We start from the raw sequence: 26,855 nt of genomic DNA, 5'->3' as shown, positions 1-26,855 counted from the left end.
CCGCCAGCTTGCTTAATCTTATGGATATGTTCTGCTTTGAGAGCAATGGACGGGTCATCAAATCTTTCTCTTAGTCCTAGGAGGAAAAGGTGGGCATCCTCCAATTCAGGGGCTTCCTCATTGTATAAATTATTCAGCCATTCAGATGCCTCTCCCTCTAGGCTGGGCGCAATCATGTCAACCATAGCGGCTAGGTCTGGGTAGAAGTAGGCACAGTGGTTCAAATGAGAGCGCACTTGGTTGAGAAAGAAAATCAGCTTCTCTGGGTCCCCATCGAAGGCTGTCCTGAAAGGTGGATCAATCACTAGCTTCTGAGCTCCCCACTGTAGCTGTTGCACCCCTAGTTGCTGCTGGTCCCATCCTGACTGCTGCTGTATGCCCAGGGGTTGCATGTTCATGGCCTGTGGCCACGCCCCTGCTGCTGTAGGCCCAACGGTTGCTGGATGGGTAGGGATTGCTGTTGGATCTCCCTCATTTGCGGGCTCCTCAGCAGTTGCTGTATGTTCAGGGGCAGTGAACAATCTCCTTGCTGTGGTCGTCCTTCCACCAGCTGCTGATCTCCAGGCTTCTGCACCACCCAAAGTTGTTGCAAGGGCTCTATTAGCTGTAGCAAGCTCAGAGGTTGTTGGCTTTCCACTTGTGGGGTTCCCAAACCTCCCATTGCTGCAGGGGTCCCAGGCTGGGGGTCTCTTTGTGGGGCTTGAGGGCCTAGCAGGGGACTCTTGGGGCTGGAGGGCTCTCTGGTCTGCAGACAGGATTTTCCACTCACCCAACTTCTCAGTGGCAGACGATCTGGTAGCTCTCCACCATTCTGCTTTTGAAGTCTTTGAGGGCGGCAAGGCAGTCTCGAGGCGTCTGGACTCTCCACTGGAGTAGTTCCTGTCACTGCACGTTGTTTTTTTTTTGTTCGTCAGAAAAGTTCATTTCTAACTGTACATTTTCCCTGCTCTCTGCACCTGTTGTGATAACTTATCTGGTAACCATAGTGAATCCCATATGACTAGTTATGTTATGGTTTCAGTCTGTTTAGTGCGCATGTCTAGAAAAAGGTCTCACAGTGTTTTTCTTTATTGTCTTTCACTTTGCTGTTACTGTCTGTTACGTTAGGATGTAGTCAGCTAGCTCTCTTTATAATATATATTTAGTTTTTATATTTTAGTTTTTATATTTTTGTAATTAAAAGGTATTTAGTAAGATTATGCGTCGTGTTTTATTTCCTTCCTTCATGCACATCATGCATTCTCTGAAGCACGGTCCTTCGCCCTCTACTAAGGTGATTTATACCTTAACATTTTGGTATCAAGGATGGTTTGATTTATGTTTTTAGAGATGCATGTTTCTGCGGCTGTTATCAGTTAGTGCTAGCGAGGCAGCGGTGATTAACTGCTGAAACATGTCAGGAAGGAAGCCACGGCTGAAATGGGAGGCCAGGAGCTTGTCTGTGGGGCATCTCCCTTCAACTTTAAGAACTCTGATCGCTTCAGCCACACGCCTTGGAGAAGACGCACCTGCTCCTTTCGACGATGCAAGGTCAGTCACTCCTTTTTCTACTTTTCCAAGCTCCCTGGCAGCTGCTTTTGAAAATGTTCACACTCCAGGGGCTCAAGATGAATTTCAAAGGCTTGGAGCAAAACCTAAAGTTCAGCCGAAGAAAATTCCTTCTGCTCCTTCAAGCCCCAAGCAAACTATGCGAGATAGGGCTATGCAAGGCTACTGTGAACAAATTGGGGTTTTTGAAAAGCGTTTGCAGCAGGCAAAGGAATATGTGTCAATGGTTCAGCAATATGAGAGGTGTTATGAGCAAGAACCGGCCATATTGCCACACCCACAAGAAGAAGCCATATTGCCTCCTTCTTTCCCAAAGCCAAAGTCACGCCCATCATTGAGTGTCATGCAAGACGAATGGGAACCGGAGGCTCCTATGTCACATGATTATGGGCTGTCCCAAAGGCCATACAGTGCCACAGTGATGCCTGAAGCAAATGTTATAGCACCATCTACTGGTGAAGCTGCATTAAGACATGAATTGGAGCTCTCACTCTCGCAACTGTCCATGCAGGAATCTTTGCTCAGAGATACAAGATTTCTGCCGTTATCTGAGGCTCCAGCCCCTGATGGTGCTACGATTCCTGTTACTATTGCTTCTCCTGTTAATATTGCTTCTATGCAAACCCCTCTACCTGGCAGAGCACAGCCATATTTAGCCCACATGCAATTGCCACCGGGTTCTTATATGCGAAGGCCAATGTCATCTGCAGGTTATGCTACTGCACCAGCCCCAGCGCCAGCGCCTCCTGCTGGCCAGGGTAGAATAGCAGCTCAAAGACAGTCACAGCTAGCACCAAGACTACCGGCAGCTTCAATGCAACTGCCACATGTCCAGGCAGACGCCACTGGTGCCCCCTGCAGGTTATGGTCGGATTGCACAACCTGCACAGCCAGTACCTCAATTGTATATTCCTCATCAAACACCTTCCATTGTACCACTGGCTGGTGATTCAAAATTAAAGAAGTCAGGACAGAATTACAGGGCATGGGTCAGTGAGGTTGGACTTTTGCTACGCAGAGAAGGTACTCACATGATGGTGTTTAATCCTCCTGCCCAGCCATGGACTCCTGACATATGGGACTTGGATAATAGAGCATGCACAACATTATTGATGTCAATGGACACTGAATTGCAGCTCACGTTTTCACAAGATGCAACTGCTCAACAAATTTGGACTCAGTTAGAGACATGTTATCGGCTTACATCAATTGAGTCTACATGTTTACTTTTGTCTGAGTTCCATGGTTCCAGATTAAAATCTGGTGAACATATTGGAGCACATTTGACTAAAATGAAAGGTATTAGAAAAGAACTGGGTTAAAAAGGCTATCCTATTGATGATTTTCAAATGATCAGCATTATCATCAATTCTTTGAATCATGAGTGGAAAGATGCTATTTCCAAGATCAATCAAGTGCCTATTGCTCAACGCACAGTGGATCATGTATGCAGGATTTTAACCGAAGAAGAGGCACTTATGCAAGCTGCGCCACATTTAAGGGAACCACCTGCATCAAGAGCTTCAGCGAGGCGTGCCTTCCATGGAAGGACCTACGTTCCAAGGATGCCAAGATGCTACATCTGCAATCGTGTGGGACACGCCACCCGGGATTGTCCCCAACGAGTTCCAGCGCCCGTCACGTACCAGCCCAGAGGAACAGATTCCAGAGGAGACAGAGGTAGAGGTGGACGACAAGGTCGTGGTCGTGGTTCCAGGCGTGATCCACAAGCTCCACTTGTCACATTGGTTGTGACCAACGATCCACAGCCTCAACCAGAGTACGACAGACGACTTCTTTGGACTTTGGACAGCGGAGCAGCATTACATGTTACCTACAGAAAAGAGCTTTACACAGAGATGCACGAGCCTGAACCTGAACTTCGTGAACTTTACTCTTTTTCCAATCATCCTGTTCAGGTCATGGGAAAAGGAACTGTTTATATTGAAGAGCTCGGTGCTCTCATTCCAGATGTTTACTATGTTCCGTCTGCCAGTAGTAATTTGCTTAGTCAGAGTCATTTGTCTAGGTTTTCTCATTTTCAGGTCCACCATCTTGAAAAAGCAAGTTATATAGTCAAAGACGGAGATATTGTTGCTGAGACCATGTTGATTGGTGGTGTTTATTATTTAAAACCAAAGTCTAAGCAGCAAGAGCAGGCAAGTATACAAGCTCCAAAAAGGGAGAGCACAGGCCCAGAGAGAGACGTCCCAGAGAGAGATCCTGTTGCTACTCCAAAGGTTCCTAATAATGATAAAAATACAAAAAAGACACAGGTTGCTCACAGCAAGCCTGGGGTTCCTAATAAAAATGCTAATGTTGAGAATTCACTAACAGGCAAACCTTTGCATTCCAGGTGTATCCATAAGTGGCACAGAAGATTGGGTCATGCCAGTTTCCATGTTCTAAAGAAGATGCCAGAGTTCGCAAGAGGTTTGGATCTAAAGGGGTGTAAGGTGTTCTTGGACTGTGCTGTCTGCAAGAAAGCCAAATCCAAGGCAGCAGCAATTCCAAAACACGCTACACGCCTGTCAACACACATTTTTGATTTGGTACACACTGACATAGTTGGTCCTTTTGCACCAACACTTGGTGGTAAAAGATATTTCTTGACAATCGTTGATAATTATTCTAGATATGGATATGTATATCCCATGAAAGAAAAATCTGAGACCTTTCAGATCTTTAAAGACTTTGCTAGTCTTGTCTATACCCAATTCGAGGTCAACACTGCCAGAATCCAGAGTGATCGCGGTGCTGAATTCATGTCTCAGCGTTTCCAGGACTGGTTGTGTGAGAATGGGATAGTACATCAGACATCTGCTCCTTATACTCCAGCTGAAAATGGAGTGGCAGAACGCAGAAATGGGTTTTTTGCAAACCACGATGCGTTGCCTTCTTGAAGATGCCAACCTTGATCTTCCATACTGGGGTGAAGCTATCAAATATGCTAACCATATCATCAACCGCACTTGGAGTAGTGTGATAAATCAGACCCCTTATTTCATGTTGTATGGACACAAGCCTGATCTCTCACATCTCCATGTTTTTGGTTCCTATGCTGTGGTCAATATTCCTTTAGCCCAAAGAAAGAAAGTGGGTCCTGCAGCAAAAAGGATGAGATTTATGGGCATTGATGATAATTCAAAATGGAGCAAATACATTGACTCTCATCATGTTATTGTGGTTTCACAATCTGCTACTTTTGAGGAAGATGCTGACTGGTCCAGGATTCATTCTAACGATCCTGGAGTTTATTTTCCTAGAGATGATGTTGCTGATGCCACGCAACCTGATGATCAAGATTCACAGGATAATGTTCCTTCCACGAGTTCTTCTCAACCTACTGTTCCATCTTCGCAATCCGCCGATGTTGCTGCTGGCAACAATGATGAAGACAAGGACGACACGGAAGAAGAATGGACGGTTGGCCCGAGACGTTCCAAGAGGACCACAAAGGGAATCCCTCCAAAACGGTATTCGTGGCAAGTAACAAAAACACCTGTACCTTTGATTTGTAATGAGAAGTTCACACAGATCAAACATCTTCCTGAATCTGAACAAGATAAATGGTTTGAGGCGATGCAGGCTGAAATGGACAGTCTAAAGAAACTCCAAGTGTTTACGCCTGCAAGCCCTCCAGCAAACAAGAAAGTTATTGGTACTCGATGGGTCTACAGGATCAAAAAGAAGCCGAATGGTGAGTCATTGTACAAGGCCAGACTTGTAGCCCAGGGTTTCGCTCAACGTTATCCTGAGGACTATACAAATACATACTCACCCACAGTGTGGACTGAAAGTGTGAAAATCGCATTAGCCACTGCAACTATCCTTGGCCTAGAGGTTTTCCAGTTTGACGTTGAAACGGCTTATCTACACGCTGATCTTGATGAGGACATCTACGTCAAAGGTCCTCCAGGTTTCCGACAGCAAGAAGGGGATACCTGGTTTCTACACAAAAGTCTTTATGGTCTGAAACAGTCTGGTTTAATGTGGTACTTATGTCTTTCTGACAAACTAAATTCAATGGGCTTTATTAAGTCCAAAACAGATGAATGCGTGTTTATTAAAAGATCCGGTAATAGGTATGAGATAATTCTTGTTTATGTCGATGATATTGTTTATATTGGTCCAAATAAGCAGATGAGTGAGGTTTTTGCTAAAGCTTTACAAAAGTTTTTCACACTGAAGTCTTTAGGATGTATTAACACTTATTTAGGTGTTCAAATTGCCAAAACTCAGAAGGGGTTTAGTCTCACACAAGAAGATAAGATTGAACAACTGTTACATCACTGTAACATGGAGGACGCTAAGCCTGTGAGTATACCCATGCAAACTGACTTTCACATTTTGGCACATGAACCAAGTCCTGAGTTCGAAGATCAAACACTATATCGCTCAGTCATTGGGTTGCTGCTATATATTAGTAGTTGGACTAGACCCGACATTGCACTTAGTGTTAATCTTTTATCACGACACGTAGGCAAGGCAAAACAGTTTCATTGGACATGTGTTAAAAAGTTATTGAGGTATCTAAAACACACCAAAGACATGAAGTTGTTGTTGGAACCAACACATACTGACTATGCAGAGTTATGTTGTTATGCAGATTCAGATTGGGCGAGTGATAAGAAGTCACGGAAAAGTACATCAGGTTACATGATGTTCTTAAATGGATGTCCTGTTTACTGGCATGTGCGTAAACAGACTTTTGTTTCTTGTTCCTCTACAGAAGCTGAGTATGCTTGTGTGTCTGATGCATGCAATTCTTTAACCTGGTTTGATGCTTTAGTCACAGATATCTGGACACATCCGATTCGACCGATCACTGTGATGGAAGATAATGAACCTGTGGTTTACATTTCTGAAACACGTTTTACAGGTTCAAGGTCCAGACACATTGACATCCGATATCAAAACATAAGGCAACTGGTTAAACAAGGTTTTGTGACATTACAGTATGTGCCTACACGTGATCAAATTGCTGATATGCTGAACAAACCACTTCCTACAGCCCAGCATGAGTATCTGCGTGAGAAGATGAGCCTTACTTGAGTCATCACTTTGCTGACGAAAGAAGGGGAATGTCACTGCACGTGTTTTTTTTGTTCGTCAGAAAAGTTCATTTCTAACTGTACGTTTTCCCTGCTCTCTGCACCTGTTGTGATAACTTATCTGGTAACCATAGTGAATCCCATATGACTAGTTATGTTATGGTTTCAGTCTGTTTAGTGCGCATGTCTAGAAAAAGGTCTCACAGTGTTTTTCTTTATTGTCTTTCACTTTGCTGTTACTGTCTGTTACGTTAGGATGTAGTCAGCTAGCTCTCTTTATAATATATATTTAGTTTTTATATTTTAGTTTTTATATTTTTGTAATTAAAAGGTATTTAGTAAGATTATGCGTCGTGTTTTATTTCCTTCCTTCATGCACATCATGCATTCTCTGAAGCACGGTCCTTCGCCCTCTACTAAGGTGATTTATACCTTAACAGTTCCAGCTTGACGACCAGATAAGCTCTCCTAACTGCTTGGGATCCACTGTTGTGATTCAGTGTCAGCCTGTGGGTTCGGCAGCTGAATCGGACAATGAGGAGGAGGAGGAGGAGGAGGAGGAGGAGGAGGAGGAGGAGGGGATTGGAGACCCTGCAGAGGAAAGTTCTGAGGCATCGCAGGGCTCTCAGCCAGGCCCCTCCCATCTTGTTCCTCCTCAGACCCAGCTGTGTGAGCCTGAAAGCTTGGACGAAGATGTTTCACAGCTGGCTTTGTTCAAGGACGCCCTAAGCAGGAATGAACAAAGGAGTGCAATGAGGCACCTCGGGAGGAGGCAAAGAGAAGCCACGCCTTGAAACTGTGTTTAAAAGGGAATGTGTGGGAGGTGCTGGTTGCTGAAGGCAACTGTTTGAACAGGTTCTGATTTAGTTGTGGTTAGCATTTTGTTTTGCTCTGTTTTGGATCTGTTTCGTTTCCTTTGTGTAAATAAATTTGGCTGGCTTACTTTCAGCCTATTGACTTTTGAAAAGGGGTTGTCCCTGACATTTCTGCAAAGCCAGTAGTAGGCTGGAATAGAACATCCGCCTCCAACTGGGAGTTCTGCAAAAACTCATCTTCCCACAGCATGCCATCTGTTGCTTCCTCCTCTGGGGTGTCAGTAACTGCCAGGTCATTGTCTTCAAGCTGTTTCTCTTTTCCCATGATGAAAATTTTTCCCTGAGGGCTTCTGGTTTGCCAAGCCAGCCGACATGGACGTCTGGAGGAGGTCTCTCATCTTCCATGTCCAGTTTTGCATTGCTGGGGGGTCCTAAAAGGGCCAAAGAGTCGCCCTACAGGGGCGACCAGCAAGAAGGGGCTTTTGTAGAAACGTGGAGGAGCCGCAACCCCCCCGTTAGTGCCTGCATTCCCTTCAAACTGGAGGACAAAAGACCGGCCATAGTAATATGGCCAGTTACTAGGCTACAGATAGCCGAAGTCAAACTTACCACCAGGCAACATTAAAGCAGCGTGGAAGAGACGGGGATAAGATTCCTCTCTTATACCTTAATCTTCTTCTTTTCACCTAAATAAGCTGCTAAAAGAGCCTTGGTGGAGCAGTGGGCTAATGCCTCCTTAAGTAACACCAGCTGCCTGCAATTAGTGCAGGTTCGCATCCCACCAGGCTCAAGGTTGACTCAGCCTTCCATCCTTCCAAGGTAGGTAAAATGAGGACCCAGATTGTTGGGGGCAATAAGCTGACTTTGTAATAATGCTGCTTGGGGGGCCCCTGAAAGCCCTAATAAGCAAGCATATACATAGAATGAAGGCTATTGCTAAGCACATTAGATTGTAAGCCGCCCTCAGTCTTCGGAGAAGGGCGGGATATAAATGGGATTAAAAAAATACCTTCCCACCACAGAGAGGGAGGGGGGAATTCAACCCTCCCTTCAAATAAGAGGCGAGCAAGCTCAGGGATGTTTTTTTAAAAAAAATTGAAAAAAGAAATAGACCAAAAGAAAAGAACTTTCAAAGCACTTGGGGGACACCCAGTGGCTAAACGTGAAATTGCAATCTGACTTTCTCTTTAAAAATAATCAAGAAAATATTTAAGAAAAACAAGATAACATTAACCTTGAACACCAGATGCAAAACTCCACCATGGAAGAGTTTCAAAAACAAATCTATGCTATGTGGGAAATATCTTACCAAACTTATCAGTTCCTTTCTACAGCTGGCGATGAAATAAGAGCTTTTGGAAAAGAATTAGAAAGCATCTCGAAGAAACAAACTCGAACAGTGACTACAACTAATATTTTATCGGGGCAGAACTTAACAGAAGAAATTGAACAATAAAATACATTGGTAGAAGAATTAACTATTCAACAAACACAGACTTTTGAAGACCAAAATGAGAAACAGGTGGAAAAAAATTTATTCAGTCCAGGACAATTATATCAAGAGGTGAAAATGAGAAGATTTGGCACTGTTAACAGACTCCTCAATCCTTCAAAAATGGAGACTGCAGGGCTACTTCAATATGATATAACAACACAAGAATGCTTTGATGACCCTGAGGCAAAGAAGCGAATAATGACATGGCAAAGGAAGAAAGCAAGAATAAGATTGAAGAAATATGAACATCCTTAAGAGGCCTGAAATAGATAATACCAAAATCGACAGGATTGTACTTGGATTACGAGAGATTGTTTTGATGAGTAGATAAAAATACTAATTAAAAAAAATAAAACACAGATGTATGAATACTAACATTGAAATATTGAGCTCTTTAAATGACATGGATAAGATGTATATATGTTAAGAATGATACAATGTAACTAATATACTTGGATGTAGTGACATGAAAGGATGTATTAAATGTTGAAACGGGAGAAATTTTGGTTAATTTTCAATATGTGGAAACTATAAATAAGAAATAAGAATATTATATTGTCCTCCTCTTTCTCCTCCTTACAATTGGTATCCTAATGACTACCATTCTTATATTGTACTACTAACTTGTTGATATGGAAATGAGATGAATAAGAAGTGTATTTATATTACTAGGTATCAGAGAAAATTGTGTAAAGGGAAAAGTGGTTATTTAGAAATATGAAAATGAGAAACTTTAAACGTTTAATTTTAATATTAATGTAAAATTAAAGCTGGAAAAATATATAAGGTATTTGATGTTTTAAAGATGGAATGTTAAAATATAAAATATACCAAAGTTTGGACAAATATAAGAAAACTATTAAATGACTAATGGATAGCAATGAGAAGTATGTTAATTTAGATAAGAGATAATATGTATTAAAGGAAACATGAGAGAGGAACTATTGGTTACAACAATTTGGAGATTTGTAATAATATGTATTTGTCTGAAATGGAATTATTGTAACCCAGACACCACATTGTTTTTTAAAGATACTATTGGAATATTGGAAAACTAATAAAAAAGGGGGGGGGGAGAAAATTTTCCCCTGAATCTTTGCCAGCTTCCCTCAATCCTAGAGACAGTGGCTGGAGCTCAAGACTCCAGGTAGTTTGAAGAGAAAGTAGATTTTGGCATGATGTCATGGTTCCAGCTAATGAAACACTTCAAAGAACCTTCAGGTATTGTTTATTCTAAAAAGTCTATAATAATAAGAACAATGTGTCGACACGGCATGTTGAGATGCCAAAATCTGAATTCCCCTCCCTTCAGCACCTAATATCTGGCACAGTTCCCTCCTCCAATTTGCAGTCATAAATCACATTCTCCAATCAGTTTGAAGGGCAAAGCTTCCCTTCTGTTCTATAATGTGCAATTTCTTATCTTAAACAACCGGGGTAACATTCTCCCCCCCCCCAGCTTCATCTAATTCTAAGAGCAAAACAATTTAAAGGAAAAGGCTGCCTCTTATATTGTCAAAGCAAAAACATCCAATGTTTGCAGCATTGGTACCCAGGACTATGTTCCCCTTCAACCCCAGGCTCTCTGGGCATTTCTGGGGACCCTGGATCTCCATGTCTGATGGCTCTGGTTCTGGTTCATCCTCTTTCTCCAAGTGAGAAACCAATTGGGCCATTACAATACCCCATGTACCTTTCCTGACCCACATTCCTGGCTCATTATGCATCCCCACACATCATTCCAACCCTCTTCAACTTCACAGACTTACCTAAACTGCACAACACCTCTTGCACACTGCCAGCATCTTTCCCAACCCATGCCACCCATGACTGGCCCATCTCTCACACAGCCCTGAGATCCCCATGCATTCTTCTTGACCCATACCATCATCTTATTACACTCCATTGACTTTCATGGATCTTTCTTAATTTGTGCATTGCCCATGTCCTACCCAACCCTGACAACACCTCAAGCACCATTCGCAACTTATACCACCAACCTGCATGCCCTGCCTAACCCATATGATATGTCTGGTGCACACCACTACTATTCCCAACCCATGTGGCACCTCTTATGCATTCCCTAATATGCACCCCAATATGCACATGAAGATGGCAGTAAGGTTGGAAGTTGCTCCCAGTGCCATTGCTTTTTTGCCCACATGTTGTCATTTTGTTTCTCTGTTTAGGTAAGAAAATATCTCTGAAATGTTCCAACAAGGCACGGATTGCCTAGTACACGGGTCGGCAACCCGTGGCTCTGGAGTCGCATGTGGCTCTTTCAGCTGTCTCCTTTGGCTCCCAGCCGCCCGGTGCGCGCGCACCTCTTCGAATGGGCAGTGGTGCGCGCGCACCTCTCCAAATGGAGAGTGGCACCGCCCATTTGGAGAGGTGCACGCGCACCTCTCCGAATGGGTGGAAGTTCGCGCGCACCTCCCCAAACCTTTGGAGAGGTACACGCGCACCTCCGCGCAAACGAGCAGCGGCGCCGCTCTTTGAGAAAGCTGCCGTGGCACGTTTGCAAAGCTGCCGCTTTCGGCTGCCTGCAGACGGGCCGCGGCAGCTTTCTCAAAGAGCGGCGCCGCTGCTCGTTCGCGCGGAGGTGCGCGTGCACCTACGGTCGTTCGGAGAGGTGCGCGCGTACCTCCGCGCGAACGGGCAGCGGCGCCGGTCTTTGAGAAAGCTGCTGCGGCACGTTTGCAAGCTGCCGAAAGCGGCAGCTTTGCAGACGGGTCGTCGCCGTCGCGCAACCGGGAACCGGTTCCATCACACATTTAAAAAATGGCAACCACGCGCGTCCGCACATGCGCAAGAAAAAACGTTTTGCGCATGCGAAAAACTTTTTTGCGCATAGGTGTGCATGGACGCGCACATGCGCGTGCATGGACACACGCACGCGGCTCCCACTTTTTTTTATGTGTGATGGAACCGGTTCCCAATGGCTCTTTTCCTTTTTCAGGTTGCCGACCCCTGGCCTAGTACAAATTAAATCCTAGGCAGCCTAGCAGGTGATAGCACCTAAAAGCAACTGGCTGATCTCAAAAGAAGCTAATCTTGAACTAATTTGTTTTAATACTTAAAACACAACCTGCAAAGGCAAGAGTTTAATATTCAAAGTATAAATAAATAAACATCTCAATAGAAGAAAATATATGATACGTATTGTTGCCAAGAAAACACTGTTTTGACTCATTGCTAGTCAGATGAAGATAAAACTAAATACTATATACTAGGAATAATAATTTGGTAACAGCCAATTTCTTTCAAGTTTTCAAAAACAAATATAGTAAAAGAAAAGTGAGGAAGAATTATTTATTTTATTTATTTATTTTAATTCCATTTATATCCCGCCCTTCTCCGAAGACTCAGGGCAGCATACAAGCTTAGCAGTAGCCTTCATTCTATGTATATGCCTGCTTATTAGGGCTTTCACACAAACCCCAAGCGGCATTATTACAAAGTCAGCTTAATTGCCCCCAACAATCTGGATCCTCATTTTACCTACCTCGGAAGGATGGAAGGCTGAGTCAACCTTGAGCTGGTGGGATGCGAACCTGCACTAATTGCAGGCAGCTGGTGTTACTTAAGGAGGCATTAGCCCACTGCTCCACCAAGGCTCTTGTTATTATGTTAATATTATATTCCTAAGCCCTGTTCCCAGCTAGTGAAGGCTGAAAGAATATGGAGAAGACAAGAAAAGGTTGAGGCAAAAAGATTAAATATACCAAAGATAAAAAGGCAACTACATAGCTGCTTCTGTACTAGAAAAAGGTGCAAGGTATTATAAGAACACAATTCTTCTATAAATATCCAGGGTTACTTTTACAGCCTTCATCAAAGCTGTCCTTCAGAAATACATACTTTAAGGTGCTGGTAATTACCTTTAAAGCCCTACATGGCTTAGGCCCGGGGTACTTGCAAGACCACCTGCTGCCAATGTCAACCTCCCATCACCCAGTTCGCTCCCAGAGTCAGCCTCCTCAGGGTGCCGGCGGCCAGGCAATGCCGGCGGGCGACCCCCAGGGGGACAGCCTTCTCTGTGGGCACGCCGACCCTCTGGAATGAACTGCCTCCGGAGCTGCGGACAGCCCGACCTTAGATCCTTCCACCGTGACCTGAAGACATGGTTGTTACAACAAGCGGGCCTGGACTGACCATGGTTTTTAATTTGGTTTTTATCGTGTTAAATTGTCCCGTATTTCTTATATTCATTGTTTAATTCTTTTTTAATTATTGTATTTTATGTCTCTTAATTTTTATTGTTGTGAGCTGCCCTGAGTCATTAGGGAGAAGGGCGGCATATAAATCTAATAAATCCAATCCAATCCAATACTAACTTAATGTCACAAGAGCAAATTTTTGACCAAAGAAGGTTCATTCTTTCTATCTGGGATAGTTATGACTTGCCCTAGTGCACAACTTTGTGAGGAATAATGTACATATGAAATTGTGAGGGAAAGTGGATTTATCAGCCTAGATAGGCATCAACCTAGACATCTGTCACAGCTAGATTGGCCTCCAATCCAAAAACAAATTATCTTTCTCTTTTCCATGCAAGCCTGTACAAATGTAATAAATCTCATAAACTTCAGTTGACATATTTTAGCTAATGTAAAATTCAATTTTACCACTGTAAAGTATTGTAGAGTACTTCTGGCCTGGGTACATAAGGGTATTTTTATAGTAAGGAAATAAGGTATGTGAAATGGACAGCTATATAAACTGAACAAACAAACAAAAAATACTGTAAAATGGCCTGGGACTATTTTTCCATCAATCCTTTCTCTCCCAAAATTTCCTCATATCATATATTAGCAACATCTTTATGGATAAAGTACTTTTGTTTGCTTTCTTAACAATACTCTTTTAAACAGCATATTCACTCTTTTCCAACAACGCAAGAGACGGCTTTACACATGGACATCACCAGACGGTCAACAAAGAAATCAGATTGACTATATGCTCTGCAGCCAAAGATGGAGAAGCTCTATACAGGCAGTAAAAACAAGACCAGGAGCTGACTGTGGCTCAGACCATGAGCTTCTTGTTGCAAAGTTTAGGCTTAAATTAAAGAAAGTAGGGAAAAGCGCTAGGCCAGTCAGGTATGAATTAAATCATATCCCTGTTCAATATACAGTAGAGGTGACAAATAGATTTAAGGAATTAGATCTGATAGACAGAGTGCCTGAAGAACTATGGACAGAGGTTCGCAACATTGTACAACAGGTAGCAACCAAAATCATCCCAAAGAAAAAGAAATGCAAGAAAGCAAAATGGCTGTCTGAGGAAGCTTTGCAAATAGCTGAGGAAAGGAGGGAAGCGAAAGGCAAGGGAGAAAAAGAAAGATATGCCCAATTAAATTCAGAATTCCAAAGAATAGCTAGAAGAGATAAGAATGCCTTCTTAAATGAACAATGCAAAGAAATAGAAAAAAACAATAGAATAGGGAGGACCAGAGATCTTTTCAAGAAAATTGGAGAGATGAAGGGAACGTTTCATGCAAAAATGGGCATGATAAAGGTCCAAAATGGCAGGGACCTAACACAGGCAGAAGAGATTAAGAATTGGTGGCAAAATTACACAGAACTATACAAGAATGAGCTTAACGTCCCTGATAATCACAATGAGGTGGTCACTGACCTCGAGCCAGACATCCTAGAATGTGAAGTGGAGTGGGCCTTAGAAAAGCTGAGCAACAACAAAGCTAGTGGAGGTGACAGTATTCCAGCTGAGCTATTCAAAATCTTAAAAGATGATGCAGTAAAAGTGCTACACTCAATTTGCCAGCAAATTTGGAAAACTCAACAGTGGCCACAGGATTGGAAAAGATCAGTTTACATTCCAATTCCAAAGAAAGGCAGTGCCAAAGAATGTTCAAACTATCGCACCATTGCACTCATTTCTCATGCTAGTAAAGTTATGCTTAAAATTCTACAAGCTAGACTCCAGCAGCATGTGGATCGAGAACTACCAGAAGTACAGGCAGGATTTCGAAGAGGCAGAGGAACTAGAGATCAAATTGCTAACATACGCTGGATCATGGAGAAAGCTAGAGAGTTCCAGAAAAACATCTACTTCTGCTTCATTGACTATGCTAAAGCCTTTGATTGTGTGGATCATAACAAACTCTGGCAAGTCCTTAAAGAGATGGGCATACCAGACCATCTTATTTGTCTCTTGAGAAACCTATATGCAGGCCAAGAAGCAACAGTGAGAACTGGACACGGAACCACTGATTGGTTCAAAATTGGGAAAGGAGTCCGGCAAGGCTGTATACTGTCGCCTTGCCTATTTAACTTATATGCAGAGCACATCATGAGAAAGACAGGGCTAGATGAATCAAAAGTTGGAATTAAGATTGCCGGAAGAAACATCAACAACCTAAGATATGCAGATGATACCACTCTAATGGCAGAAAGTGAAGAGGAACTAAAGAGCCTCTTGTTGTGAGTGAAGAAGGAGAGTGCAAAACTTGGGTTGAAACTAAACATTAAGAAAACCAAGATCATGGCATCTGGCCCTCTCAATTCCTGGCAAATAGATGGGGAAGAAATGGAGGTAGTGACAGATTTTATTTTCCTGGGCTCCAAGATCACTGCAGATGGGGACTGTAGCCAAGAAATTAAAAGACGCTTGCTCCTGGGGAGGAAAGCCATGGCAAATCTAGACAGCACATTAAAAAGCAGAGACATCACCCTGTCAACAAAAGTGCGTATAGTCAAGGCTATGGTCTTCCCAGTTGCAATGTATGGCAGTGAAAGCTGGACCATAAGAAAGGCTGAGCGCCAAAGAATTGAAGCCTTTGAACTATGGTGCTGGAGAAGACTCCTGCGAGTCCCTTGGACTGCAAGGCGATCAAACCGGTCAGTCCTAGAGGAGATCAACCCTGACTGCTCTTTAGAAGGCCAGATCCTGAAGCTAAAACTCAAATACTTTGGCCATCTAATGAGAAGGAAGGACTCACTGGAGAAGAGCCTAATGCTGGGAAAGATTGAGGGCAATAGAAGAAGGGGACGACAGAGAATGAGGTGGCTGGATGGAGTCACTGAAGCAGTAGGCGTGAGCTTAAATGGACTCCAGAAGATGGTAGAGGACAGGAAGGCCTGGAGGAACATTGTCCATAGGGTCGCGATGGGTCGGACACGACTTCGCAACTAACAACAACAACAACAACAACAATTCATGAATTCAGATCATATAAAAGCTGGTCATAATGTGCAGTTACACTATTGATTTGGAATGGTTTTGTATAGATTCTAAATACAGTTAAAAGATGTAATATAAAAGTTCACACAATTTTAAACATGCACATTTCCTTGGCCTTGTCCCATAGAGTGAGATTCTGCCAACACAAATTTAGGAAACACTTTTGCAATCAAAATACTCATTGTTCCAGGATTTCATAAGCTCTTTAATGCTGAAAAGGTGATTTGTGGCCTTTTTGAACACTGCTCTTGCTTTATATTCTTTATATCAACAGAAATTATCCCCCAGAGAGCTGGAATTGAACCTCTCATGTATCATAATGAATGTTCAACACAGTTGGTGAGGATGTTATTTTTTCCAGTGAACTACTCGTTAACTAATGTGATGGCACACTTCCCCCAAAGCAGATAATTCACTGTTAAATAATTACTTTTAGAAAACAGCATTGTACTGAATGCTTATTTAAACACACTGTCTTTTTCTTGGAACTACAGCTATGATTACTAAAAAAAATCCAAAGTTTTTCTGTAGCATCATTAAACAGTGTGTTTTGGAAAGCTCATGATTAATGGAGGAGAGGGGTTAGCACCATAAATTAGGCAAAGCAGAAGACTACAGTGCATTATAGCAATTCAAGCTTTGATCTCCACTATTTGTTTCCTTGCATAATGAAGACAGTACAAAATATCACCCCAAAACACACTACTTGTAAAATCTACGACGTCCAGCCCACGATGTTTGATTTTCATAAAAACAGATGTATTTTTTTCTTCAGAATCCTACCTTTTTCTTTTATACCATTAGTTCCATTAAAGTGTTGTAACACTTTTCGAATGATAAATGTTCCAATTACTTTTAATGGCCAAATTGCCATAGTACAAAAGAGAACAAAAAGGACAATAGCCTAGAATACTTAACACTATTTGTGATCTTCTCTAGAAATTGATGTACATGCTATTTTGGGATTGAAAATTCATGAAGTTCTACTTACACCTCATTTATACTATCCTTCAGGAAAAGAAAATATCACTGGCAAACTTGATGAATCTACAAGCAAAACACTAAGAATACAGACTACTGCTTATTTAGGGGCAACTGAAATATTATTTTAATTATTTTAGAGAGATTCTGTGGAGATTAAGTATGTTTTACATGCAGATTTCAGGGTAGGTCACTTGTTCTTCAAATTAAAAAGGATCAAATACTAGGTGATAGGAATGTACACTTGCCATAAACTTGATACATTAAAAATAAAGCAAGAAACAAACACACTTGGATGAGCAAGTTAATCAGCACTTGCTGGATAGACTTATCTCTTGAATTAGTATAAAGTAAGTTATTACGTGGTGGCTCAGTGGGTTGCGACAGTGAGCTTGTCAATCAGAAGGTTGGCAGTTTAGCAGGTCGAATCCCGAGTGACGCGTAACAGAGTGAGCACCTGTTACTCGTCCCAGCTTCTGCCAACCTAGCAGTTCGAAAGCACGTAAAAAAATGCAAGTAGAAAAATAGGGACCACTACGGTGGGAAGGTAACAGTGTTTCGTGTGCCTTTGGCGTCTAGTCATGCCAGCCACATGACCACGGAGACATCTTCGGACAAGCGCTGGCTCTTCGGCTTTGAAACGGAGATGAGCACCGGCCACTAGAGTTGGAAACGACTAGCACGCATGTGCGGGGGAACCTTTACCTTTACCTTAAGTTATTAATGTTTTTTATTTATATAGTCTTCATATACATATTGAGCCTTTTCTATAAGTTTGTGTTTAAGATGTGTGATATGAAAATGTATTCAAGAAGCAGCTTTACATAAAACACACTCTAGGAGCAGTACCTACACAAGCAACATTCATATCAACAAAATAAGAATGTATATGTATAACTAATATCAACAGATATATGCACTATCTCTTTCCTTTTTTTTAATTTGGAGATAAATTACATCAACACATGTACTTCTCATGGCTTTGGAATTTGCAGGTTGTTAGTATCTACTATTCAAATAGTTTAGATTTTTAAAAATGTAAGTTTATGGAGCACATTATTGTCTTTACTGTGTCATTATTGTAAGTTTAAACATGAATTCAATCTCTTTAAAATTATTTTAAGTCAAAGGGCATTCTTTAAGAATTCCAATATATGCTGTAACTTGTTTTCAATCTTATTAGAATCTCATTTTAGAGCAAAGCTGCCTTATAATAGTATGGGAGCACATCTATACTTTTTTATCGTCCTAAACAGCTAGAATGTTTGGTGAAAAGGAATTAGTTGCTCCTGGTATTTCAAGTACAATTCCTGACTAAAAGTAACATGCTTCACAAAATATGATCCAGGATTTTGGTTTATATACAATAGTGTTGAAGTTATCATTCTGCATTTTCATTAAAAATGTCTTTTTTATATTTTATTTATTAATTTTATTTGTATACCGCCCTTCTCCCAAAGGACTCAGGGCGGTGAACAGGGCAATGCATGGTAAAAGACAAAATACAAAAATTAAAAGAGATTAAACAGAATGCCCACAACTCTTACAATAAGTTAAAACACAATAAGAAAAGTTAAAACACATTAATAAAACCCAACCCCATCCCATCAGGCCAGCCCAGCTTGTTCGAAGAGGTAAGTCTTTAGATCGCGCCGGAAGGAGCGGAGGTCGGGCGCCATCCGGAGCGCAACCGGAAGATGGTTCCATAAATCTGACGCGCCCAGAGAACGCCCTCCCCCTGGGGGCCACCAGTCGGCATTCTTTGACCGGTGGCACCCTGAGGAGGCCCTCTCTGTGGGAGCGTACTGGGCGGAGGGAAGGTAAGGTATTCCGGACCCATGCCATGTAGGGCTTTGTAGGTCATTACCAACACCTTGAATCTCACTCGGAAGACAACTGGAAGCCAATGCAGCTCGCGGAGCAGAGGTGTAACATGGGAGTATCGGGAAACTCCCAACACAACTCTCGCGGCTGCATTCTGTACCAGTTGGAGCCTACGAGTGGTTTTCAAGGGTAGCCCCATGTAGAGAGCGTTGCAGTAGTCCAAACGAGAGGTCACGAGCACGTGAATGACCGTACATAAGGCATCCCGGTCTAGATAGGGCCGCAACTGGCGCACCAGACGGACCTGGGCGAAGGCCCCCCTAGCCACAGCTACCATATGGTCTTCTAAAGAAAGCTGTGAATCTAGGACTCCCAAGTTGCGAGCCCTATCTACGGGGGGTAATAACTCACCCCCCATAGAAAGAGATGGGATATCCTGAATATCCTGAGATGCCGGTACGCACAGCCACTCAGTCTTGTCAGGGTTGAGTTGAAGCCTGTTCCTCCCCATCTAGACCCGAACTGCCTCCAGGCAGCGGGACATCACGTCGAGGGCATCACTGGGGTGGTTTGGGGTCGAAATGAAAAGCTGGGTATCATCAGCATACTGATGATACCCAACTCCAAAACCACAAATGATCTCACCCAGCGGTTTCATGTAGATGTTGAACAGGAGAGGCGAGAGGACCGACCCGAGGGACTCCACAAGCGAGAGGCCTCGAGGTCGACCTCTGCCCCCCTGCCAACACCGACTGCGAACGTCCCAGGAGATAGGAGAACCACTGAAAAACCGTGCCTCCCACTCCCCTGAGACACCGCAGCAAGATACCATGGTCGATGGTATCGAAAGCCACTGAGAGGTCTAATAGGACTAGGACAGAGGAATATCCCGTCCCGAGCTCTCGAGAGATCATTCACCAGCGCAACCAATGCCGTCTCCGTGCTATACCCGGGCCTGAAGCCCGATTGGTACGGGTCTAGATAATCCACTTCATCCAGAACCAGAGGGAGCTGATGCACCACCACGCTCTCAACAACCTTCGCAAGAAAGCGAAGGTTGGAGACCGGACGAAAGTTATTTAAAACAGCTGGGTCCAAGGCAGGCTTCTTGAGGAGAGGTCTCACCACCGCCTCCTTCAAGGTGGCGGGGAAACTACCCTCACTCAAAGAGGCAGATATAACCGCCTGGAACCAGCCTCGTGTCCCCTCCCGAGCTGCATAAACCAGCCAGGAAGGGCACGGGTCCAATAAACATGTGGTGGAGCTCAGCCTCCCCTTAATCCTGTCCACTTCCTCCGGAGTTACAGGATCGAACTCCTCCCAGATAACATTGACAAGACCACCCGTGTCCTGATCGTCAGACTCTGCCCAGTCAGAGTCCAAACCGGTCCGAATCCGAGCGATTTTGTCCAACAGATGTTGACTAAACTCCTCGGCACGCCCCTGCAAGGGTTCCTCACTCACCTCCTGATTAAGGAGGGAGCGAATCACCCTAAACAGGGCGGCCGGGCGATTATCTGCGGACGCGATAAGGGTAGCGAAGTAATTAGACCTCGCCACCCTTATCGCCGCGAGATAAGACCTAATATGGGTTCTTAGTCGCAATCGGTCGGATTCAGATGTGTACATAATTTAGTATTTTGGCTAACACTACCATTTTAGAAGGTTCTTAGTAAGAAACACTTTACCCATACTGTATTTGTTTCAGTTTTGACATCAGACTAATTTAAATCAAGAGAATATATAAATTTTAATTACTTCTTAAATAGAACTACCAAGGACTCACCTGGAAAAAGCAAGTAAATCGTGTTACAGGTGATCTCAAGTTATGACAGTAATTAGAACCATAAAAGTCTGACATCATGTGACTACACTGCTTAGCGATAGCAATCCCTTTGTTCTTAATCAAACCCTATCAGTCACTAGGCCAGGACCCAACCTGATCCAAGTCATTCCCAGCTTGCTCCCTTCCACCCCCAAGCCTCCATAAGGTAAGGAATTGCCTCCATTTCAACCCCAGCCACCCACCTATCTTCCCCATCTCTTTCCTTTTGATTCTGCTGCACAATGAAACTCTTGGCCACAGTGACACTTGCACTAAAGTTAGAGGACTGGGCCTCTACTTCAGCCCCAGTGCTGCTGCAGAGGAGCGCTGCTGTGCTGGGCAATCAAAAGAACAGAGATGGGGAATATAGGTGGGTGAGGGGACTTAAAAGTGTCCTGCAATTTTAAGCGTGGGTTACAAAACCCCAAATTTTGATCACAGGACAGTGGGATTGCTGCAACAACTGGACATAAGCACCATTTGTTGAACATCACCCATACTTTGAATGGTTGCTAAATGAATGATCATTAAGCAAGAACTATCTGTATTTATACCATTCTACTGCAAACCTGTATCTTTGTATTCATTCCAGACAGAATTCTGGAAATATTTGATTTACCTTTGCAATATCTTCCCTTTTGAAATTCAGCAGGCTTCTTCACCTTCCTAGCCTTCCAAAGAGCACTAAAAACTGGCTTTCCCCCCCCCCCCCAAGCACTGGGATATGATGAGACGGATAAGAGGATTTCATAAGGGATTGTATGTTGCAAGCTTAACTTTGGTGCCAGGGATTTTTTATGTTTCTGATTTTAATATATTTATGTATTATGTTGTTTTATTATTGATATTGTTTTGACTGTTCATTGGGAAGCATCCAAAGTTCAATAAAAGATGGATGGGTATATAAATGTTTTAAATTAAGATCAATGCCGAAAGCAACCCTAAGGTTGATGGAACACAGATCAGTATATACACCATTAGAAATTAAATGTATTAATTATGCTGGGTGCATATATTTCAGTCAAAGCTTTGCCATTATAATTAAAAAAAAGACTACCTAATAAACAAAAACAGCTGATGTTCATGCCACAAAGGCCAGCTAAAGAAGTGCCAAAAGGTAAGCATGCGCTATTTTAGTTCAAAAAGGCACAAGTGAGATTTTATCCAACTACAATACATGGACAAATCATCAAATTTACCAAGTTTCAGTATAACTGCTACCAAAATTAAAAGCCCTATCTTTTACTTTTACCAGCAATCAAAAATATTATTAGTAAGTCTGTTTTGGTTTGGAATTTTTTTTAAAAAAATATACATCTGAAAGTTTTTGCAGGACTCAAAGAAGCAGGACTAAGTGAACAAAAAAGTAAACACTCTGACATTGACTAATTTACTTCTGAAGCTTAAACATCTACATGTATTGTTTTTTAGAAATACGTTCTGGTGAACTCAAGAGCATAGCACTGGACTACAAGTGTGCAAGGCAGCACAGAAATGCACCACCTGCTGGACTACAAGTTCCTGGTATGTATGGTAAGGAAACAGGTTGACTGGTTTAAATAAGATACAATGCAAAGCCCTCTGGGTAAAATTTTCTTTTCTGCCCACGTTTTAATTTTTGCTCTGTGTTGAGATAGGGAGGCTCAGGTTCAAGTCCATCTTTAGCCACAGAAAATCAAGTGATGATTTTGCAGTCATTAATTCACAGCCCAACCTAACTACATGATTTGGGGCGGATAATAGGGGAGGAAATATTAAATTCATAACACTTTACAGGTGCAAAACAAACTGCTAAAGATAGAAATATCCCATTACATTTCTAGCACATTCCCACGGATCAAAAATAGCCTCCAAAGGATAGTAATTATTAAACTACATATATCTTTCTATAGGGATATATTTAGAAATACTAAAAAGGAAATATTTTATGCATCTCTGCATGTCATTGTTTCAGACAGAAGCACCTGACAGAAGATCCTGTGTTAAAGCATGCCACTTATTCCCACAATCTGGGGTCAGAGGCATCCTACACCTGCCATTCAAACTACAATATTACGGCTTTTGCACAGCCTTTTCAACCTTCCGCACACATTAGAAGGTTGCTAAGGGCAAAGACCCGCTTCATACAACATCAATAAAAGCATTTAAGTAGGCAATGTCCGGCTGCCTGAAGAAACGCCGCCCACCCGCTGCTGGGCGGCTGCTTGCCCACCACCGCCCCATGGCAAAGGGGAGCTCCCAGCTTGTAGCAGAGCCCCTCCAAAGCCACCAATGTCCTTTCGCAGGCCTCGCCAACGCCACAGGCCGCAGCCTGGGCAACAGAACAAACACCAACCAAAGCCGCCACCGCCCCCTCTCGGCCGGACCCAGATCGAAAGAGAGCTTCGGCCCGACACCCAGGCAACCGGCGGGAGTGGGCCGTCGGCCGGTGCGCGGACCTCACACCACCTTTCCCCCCGCAGGCACTCCCCCATCCCTTTCGCGGTAGCCACTTACCCGAATCTTCTCCCCCGGGCTGGGCTCTTCGGCCCGGGGGGAAAGCGAAGACCAGAGCAGCAGCAGCCCCAGGAAGGAACCGACCAGGAGGACAACGCGCAAGAGGAAGCCCAGCTTCAGCCGCATCTTCAGCGCCTGCCACAGCGGCTTGCCCAGCCGCCGCCGCCTCCACCGGGATCCTGCTCTCGCCCTCCTCCCGGCGACTGCTGTTGCTGCTCTTCACTTGAGCGCCGAGCTTTGCGTGGTTCCCCTTCCTTCCTCCTTTCGCTGCTGCCTCTTTTCCCTCACAGGCAGGCGCCTGGCGCCGAGCCCCGTTTTGCTCTCGCTCGCCTCCCCTGCAGCTTCGTTTCTCCTCCTCCTCTTCCTCCCCCTCCCTCGGCCTTCCTCAATTTTCTCCAATTGTTACCGCCTTTCCTTCTCGGTCTCTTACTGCGCGCCCGCTCCCTCCCTGTAAAATCACAAACTTTTTTTTGCTCCTCTTCCCTAATACCCTGTGCCTGTTTTTTTCCCTGGTTCTCTTTGAATATTCTGTATGTCTCGTTCCTTCTGCTTTCCTTGCTAATCTTTCGGCCAGCTTGTTGAAGCTGAGCAGGAAGTTACCTCCAGAGCAAAGGCTCCACGTGGCTTGCTTTGGATTGACACTAGAGAACTCGAGGTTGCCTCCTATCCCCTTTTTTTTTCATTTGACACGTCGCCTTAAGGAGGTGGATTTGCAACTGTAAACCTGACAAAAGTTGGGTAAATACTGGACTCTTTCTCCTAGCTCTGGTGAGGTGGGAAGGATTAGCACATTTGCCAATTCTTTCAGAGCTGGCCTTTTTCTTTGGACTGACACGGGAGAAAATTCGATCAAAAAGAAATGGTGCGCCCGAGAACTACATCATAAAAAGGATTCTTAATGTCGGTGGTTATCAATCATTACTACACAGGTTAAAAATAATATCCTAGGAGGTTATTTGGGTAAAGGATGAGGGGAGGAAAGTGCTCAAAGGCATTCTGCATCAGAAAACGAAATGCTAGTGTGGAATTATTTAAACAAATAAGCCCCAAAGGATTATTCTAGAAGGAATTGTACTCACTTCTGGATATGAGTGTCCCTAGTTGTCCTCTCTTGGTCAGATTCTGCTCTGGTAACTCAATTCTAAGTTGTCTCTCAAACCTGCAAAATGAAAGGCCAAATCAAGTAAATCGTTGTGTTGATCACTTCCTGAGGAGAGGGGAGGATTGCAATAGAAAGTGTTGTTTGATCTTCAGAATTTTAAATGTGTACTTAGACTCACTGATTTTTTAGAGTAAGAGTGAAATCTGGAACTAAAAAGTATCAAGGAAAATTTTGGCAAATTAGTTCCCTCTCTTGGTTCCCTCATTTTGGGGGGCTGTTGGGGGATATGTTTTTTGGGCAAGCCCTTAGAATAATTGTTAGCTGCTATTGAAAGTGCCTTTTCTGTCTTTTTGTTACATTATCCATTGCCTTGCCTTTTATTTTAAAAACATGGATGTTTCTATAATAATCTATTTAGTAGTTCATATGTGTCAAGGACATAGCCATCCTATACTGAAGAACAGAGAACCTCGAATGACTTTACATTTGTTTTTGATGTTTTTAAAAAATAAAAAAGCTGTTATAATCTACCAGTTCCTCTTTACATATCCCAATTAAATACTAGAGAGGTTTTATAAAACCCAGCTGAAGGCCTAGGACTGAGGCAATGGCACGCGTGCCCACAGAGAGAGCTCTGTGTGCCACCTGCATGCCATAGGTTCGCCACCACAGATCTAGAGCATGTCTTTTCTGCAAGATCTAATGGACAAGTTGCAAAAAATCTAATGTACTTGATAACGAAAATCTCATATTGACACAATGTTTATTCTACCTCTAAAAAAAAGGATAACAATATATATCATAAGTTAAAATTACATGGATATTGGCAACAGGTTCAATGTAATATATCCACAGAGCAAAATGTTAATTTGCTTCTACAGGTAGTGTCTGACGTATCCATTCTTTTAGTGACCATTTGAAGTTACATCTGCACTGAAAAAGTGTCTTAGGATAATTTTTCACACAACCATTGCAGCATCCCCACAGTCATGTGATCAAAATTCAGACACTTGGCAACTGGCATGTATTTATGATGATGCAGTGTCCCAGGGTCATGTGATCACCTTTTGCGACCTACCAAGCAAAATCAATGGGGAAGGGAGAATTTTTTAACAACCATTTTACTAACTTAACAATTGCAGTTATTTACTTAAGAACTATGGCAAGAAAGGTCATAAAATGGGACAAAACTCAACAATTGTCTTGTTTAGAAAACAGAAATTTTGGGCTGAATTATGGTCATAAATCAAGGACTAACTGTACATCTTGTTGAGCTTTATCAGCAAAATAGTTTCTTCTGGGTACAAAAAATGCTATGTGGAATAACCTTCATAAAAGGTTCATGCTGATTGTAAAGTTATCCATAAATAAAATATCTTCACTAGAATTGATTTTTTGTTTGTTTTTCTTTGCTTTGTTGTTAGCTTCCTGAGTCTCAATGATCAAATTGTGTAGTCATATTAAACCCATAAATAAATAAAATAAAGCAAAAAGGTACATCAGGTTTTTCAAGAGCTAAGCTAAATGGCATTTCACTAAGAATACAAAGAATTACTAGGCACTTAATAAAATTACACATCTTTATTATGACCTGATTCAAAGATAATGCCTGGTAGTGCCCATAATCTTAAGCACTCTTCCATCATGTAAACCCAAGAAAACTAATATGACTTACTTAAAATAAGATGTGTGTTAATAGAAAACTATATATAAAATTATTTTAATACTGTTTTTCACAATATAATTGTGATTGTAAGCCATAGCTGTTGAATATGCATATAATTATGGTCTCATCTCTTGAAATATTATGTACAGAAAGAAGCACACATACAACTTTTGAGGAGCAGATACAATATTATATAATTTTTGTTATTTATGTATTTTTATTTAAAATCTAAATAACACTTAAACTTGCATTACAGATTCATATATTTTATTGGCTACTGGGGTTTGTAATATAGATTCTGCTGTGAAGGTAGAAAACTCCATTGCTTCCACAATGATTACATTGTATTAGAGAGATACTAAACTAAAAATCTTCTCTGACGCATTGGCTACCTGTTTGAACAACTGCAGTATTATCATTTCTCAATATTTAAAAAATTGAACTGGTCTCTTCTCCTTTTGTTCCTAGGTCATTCCCACATACTTTTACAGGTATACATGCATGGATATAAGAATTGTGTAACTAAAACAAAATAGGGAAACTTGAATGAAATCTATTAGCCTAATTCAAACAATGAATCAGCAAGGCTTAAGGATAACCTTTTAAAAACACATTGCATGAAGACAATATTATTATCTGAGTTCATATCAGATTTTCATCAGGGGTATCCTTGCATTTATTCATGTCATTTTAATGTTTGCAATAGGTGTTTAACTTTTAACAGAAAACTGAGACACAAAGCATCATACAAACCATGAGACAGAAATTTGATAGTAGACAAGATTGGTACAAAGACTGGTTGAATATCAAGTTGTACTGGTTTATGCAGACTTAAAGAAGACT

The 26,855-nt window shown here is 42.4% G+C and overlaps 1 protein-coding gene across 3 annotated transcripts in view; it reads right to left on the bottom strand.

The window, feature by feature from the left end:
• The window catches only part of GALNT7 (polypeptide N-acetylgalactosaminyltransferase 7), a 128,484-nt gene extending 104,662 nt beyond the window's left edge, over window positions 1-23,822 (bottom strand). For all 3 annotated transcript variants that reach the window (XM_083367284.1, XM_083367283.1, XM_083367285.1), the window contains exon 1: window positions 23,245-23,822. In XM_083367284.1, coding sequence (XP_083223410.1) covers window positions 23,245-23,370 — 126 coding nt within the window. In that variant the 5' untranslated portion in view covers window positions 23,371-23,822. The remainder of the gene's footprint in view (window positions 1-23,244) is intronic.
• Window positions 23,823-26,855: the final 3,033 nt, after the last annotated feature.

The sequence above is a fragment of the Vipera ursinii genome (genome assembly GCF_947247035.1).
Source record: "Vipera ursinii genome assembly, chromosome: 7".
Classification (NCBI taxonomy): Eukaryota; Metazoa; Chordata; class Lepidosauria; order Squamata; family Viperidae; genus Vipera; species Vipera ursinii.
This window is presented reverse-complemented; position numbering and strand designations above follow the sequence as displayed.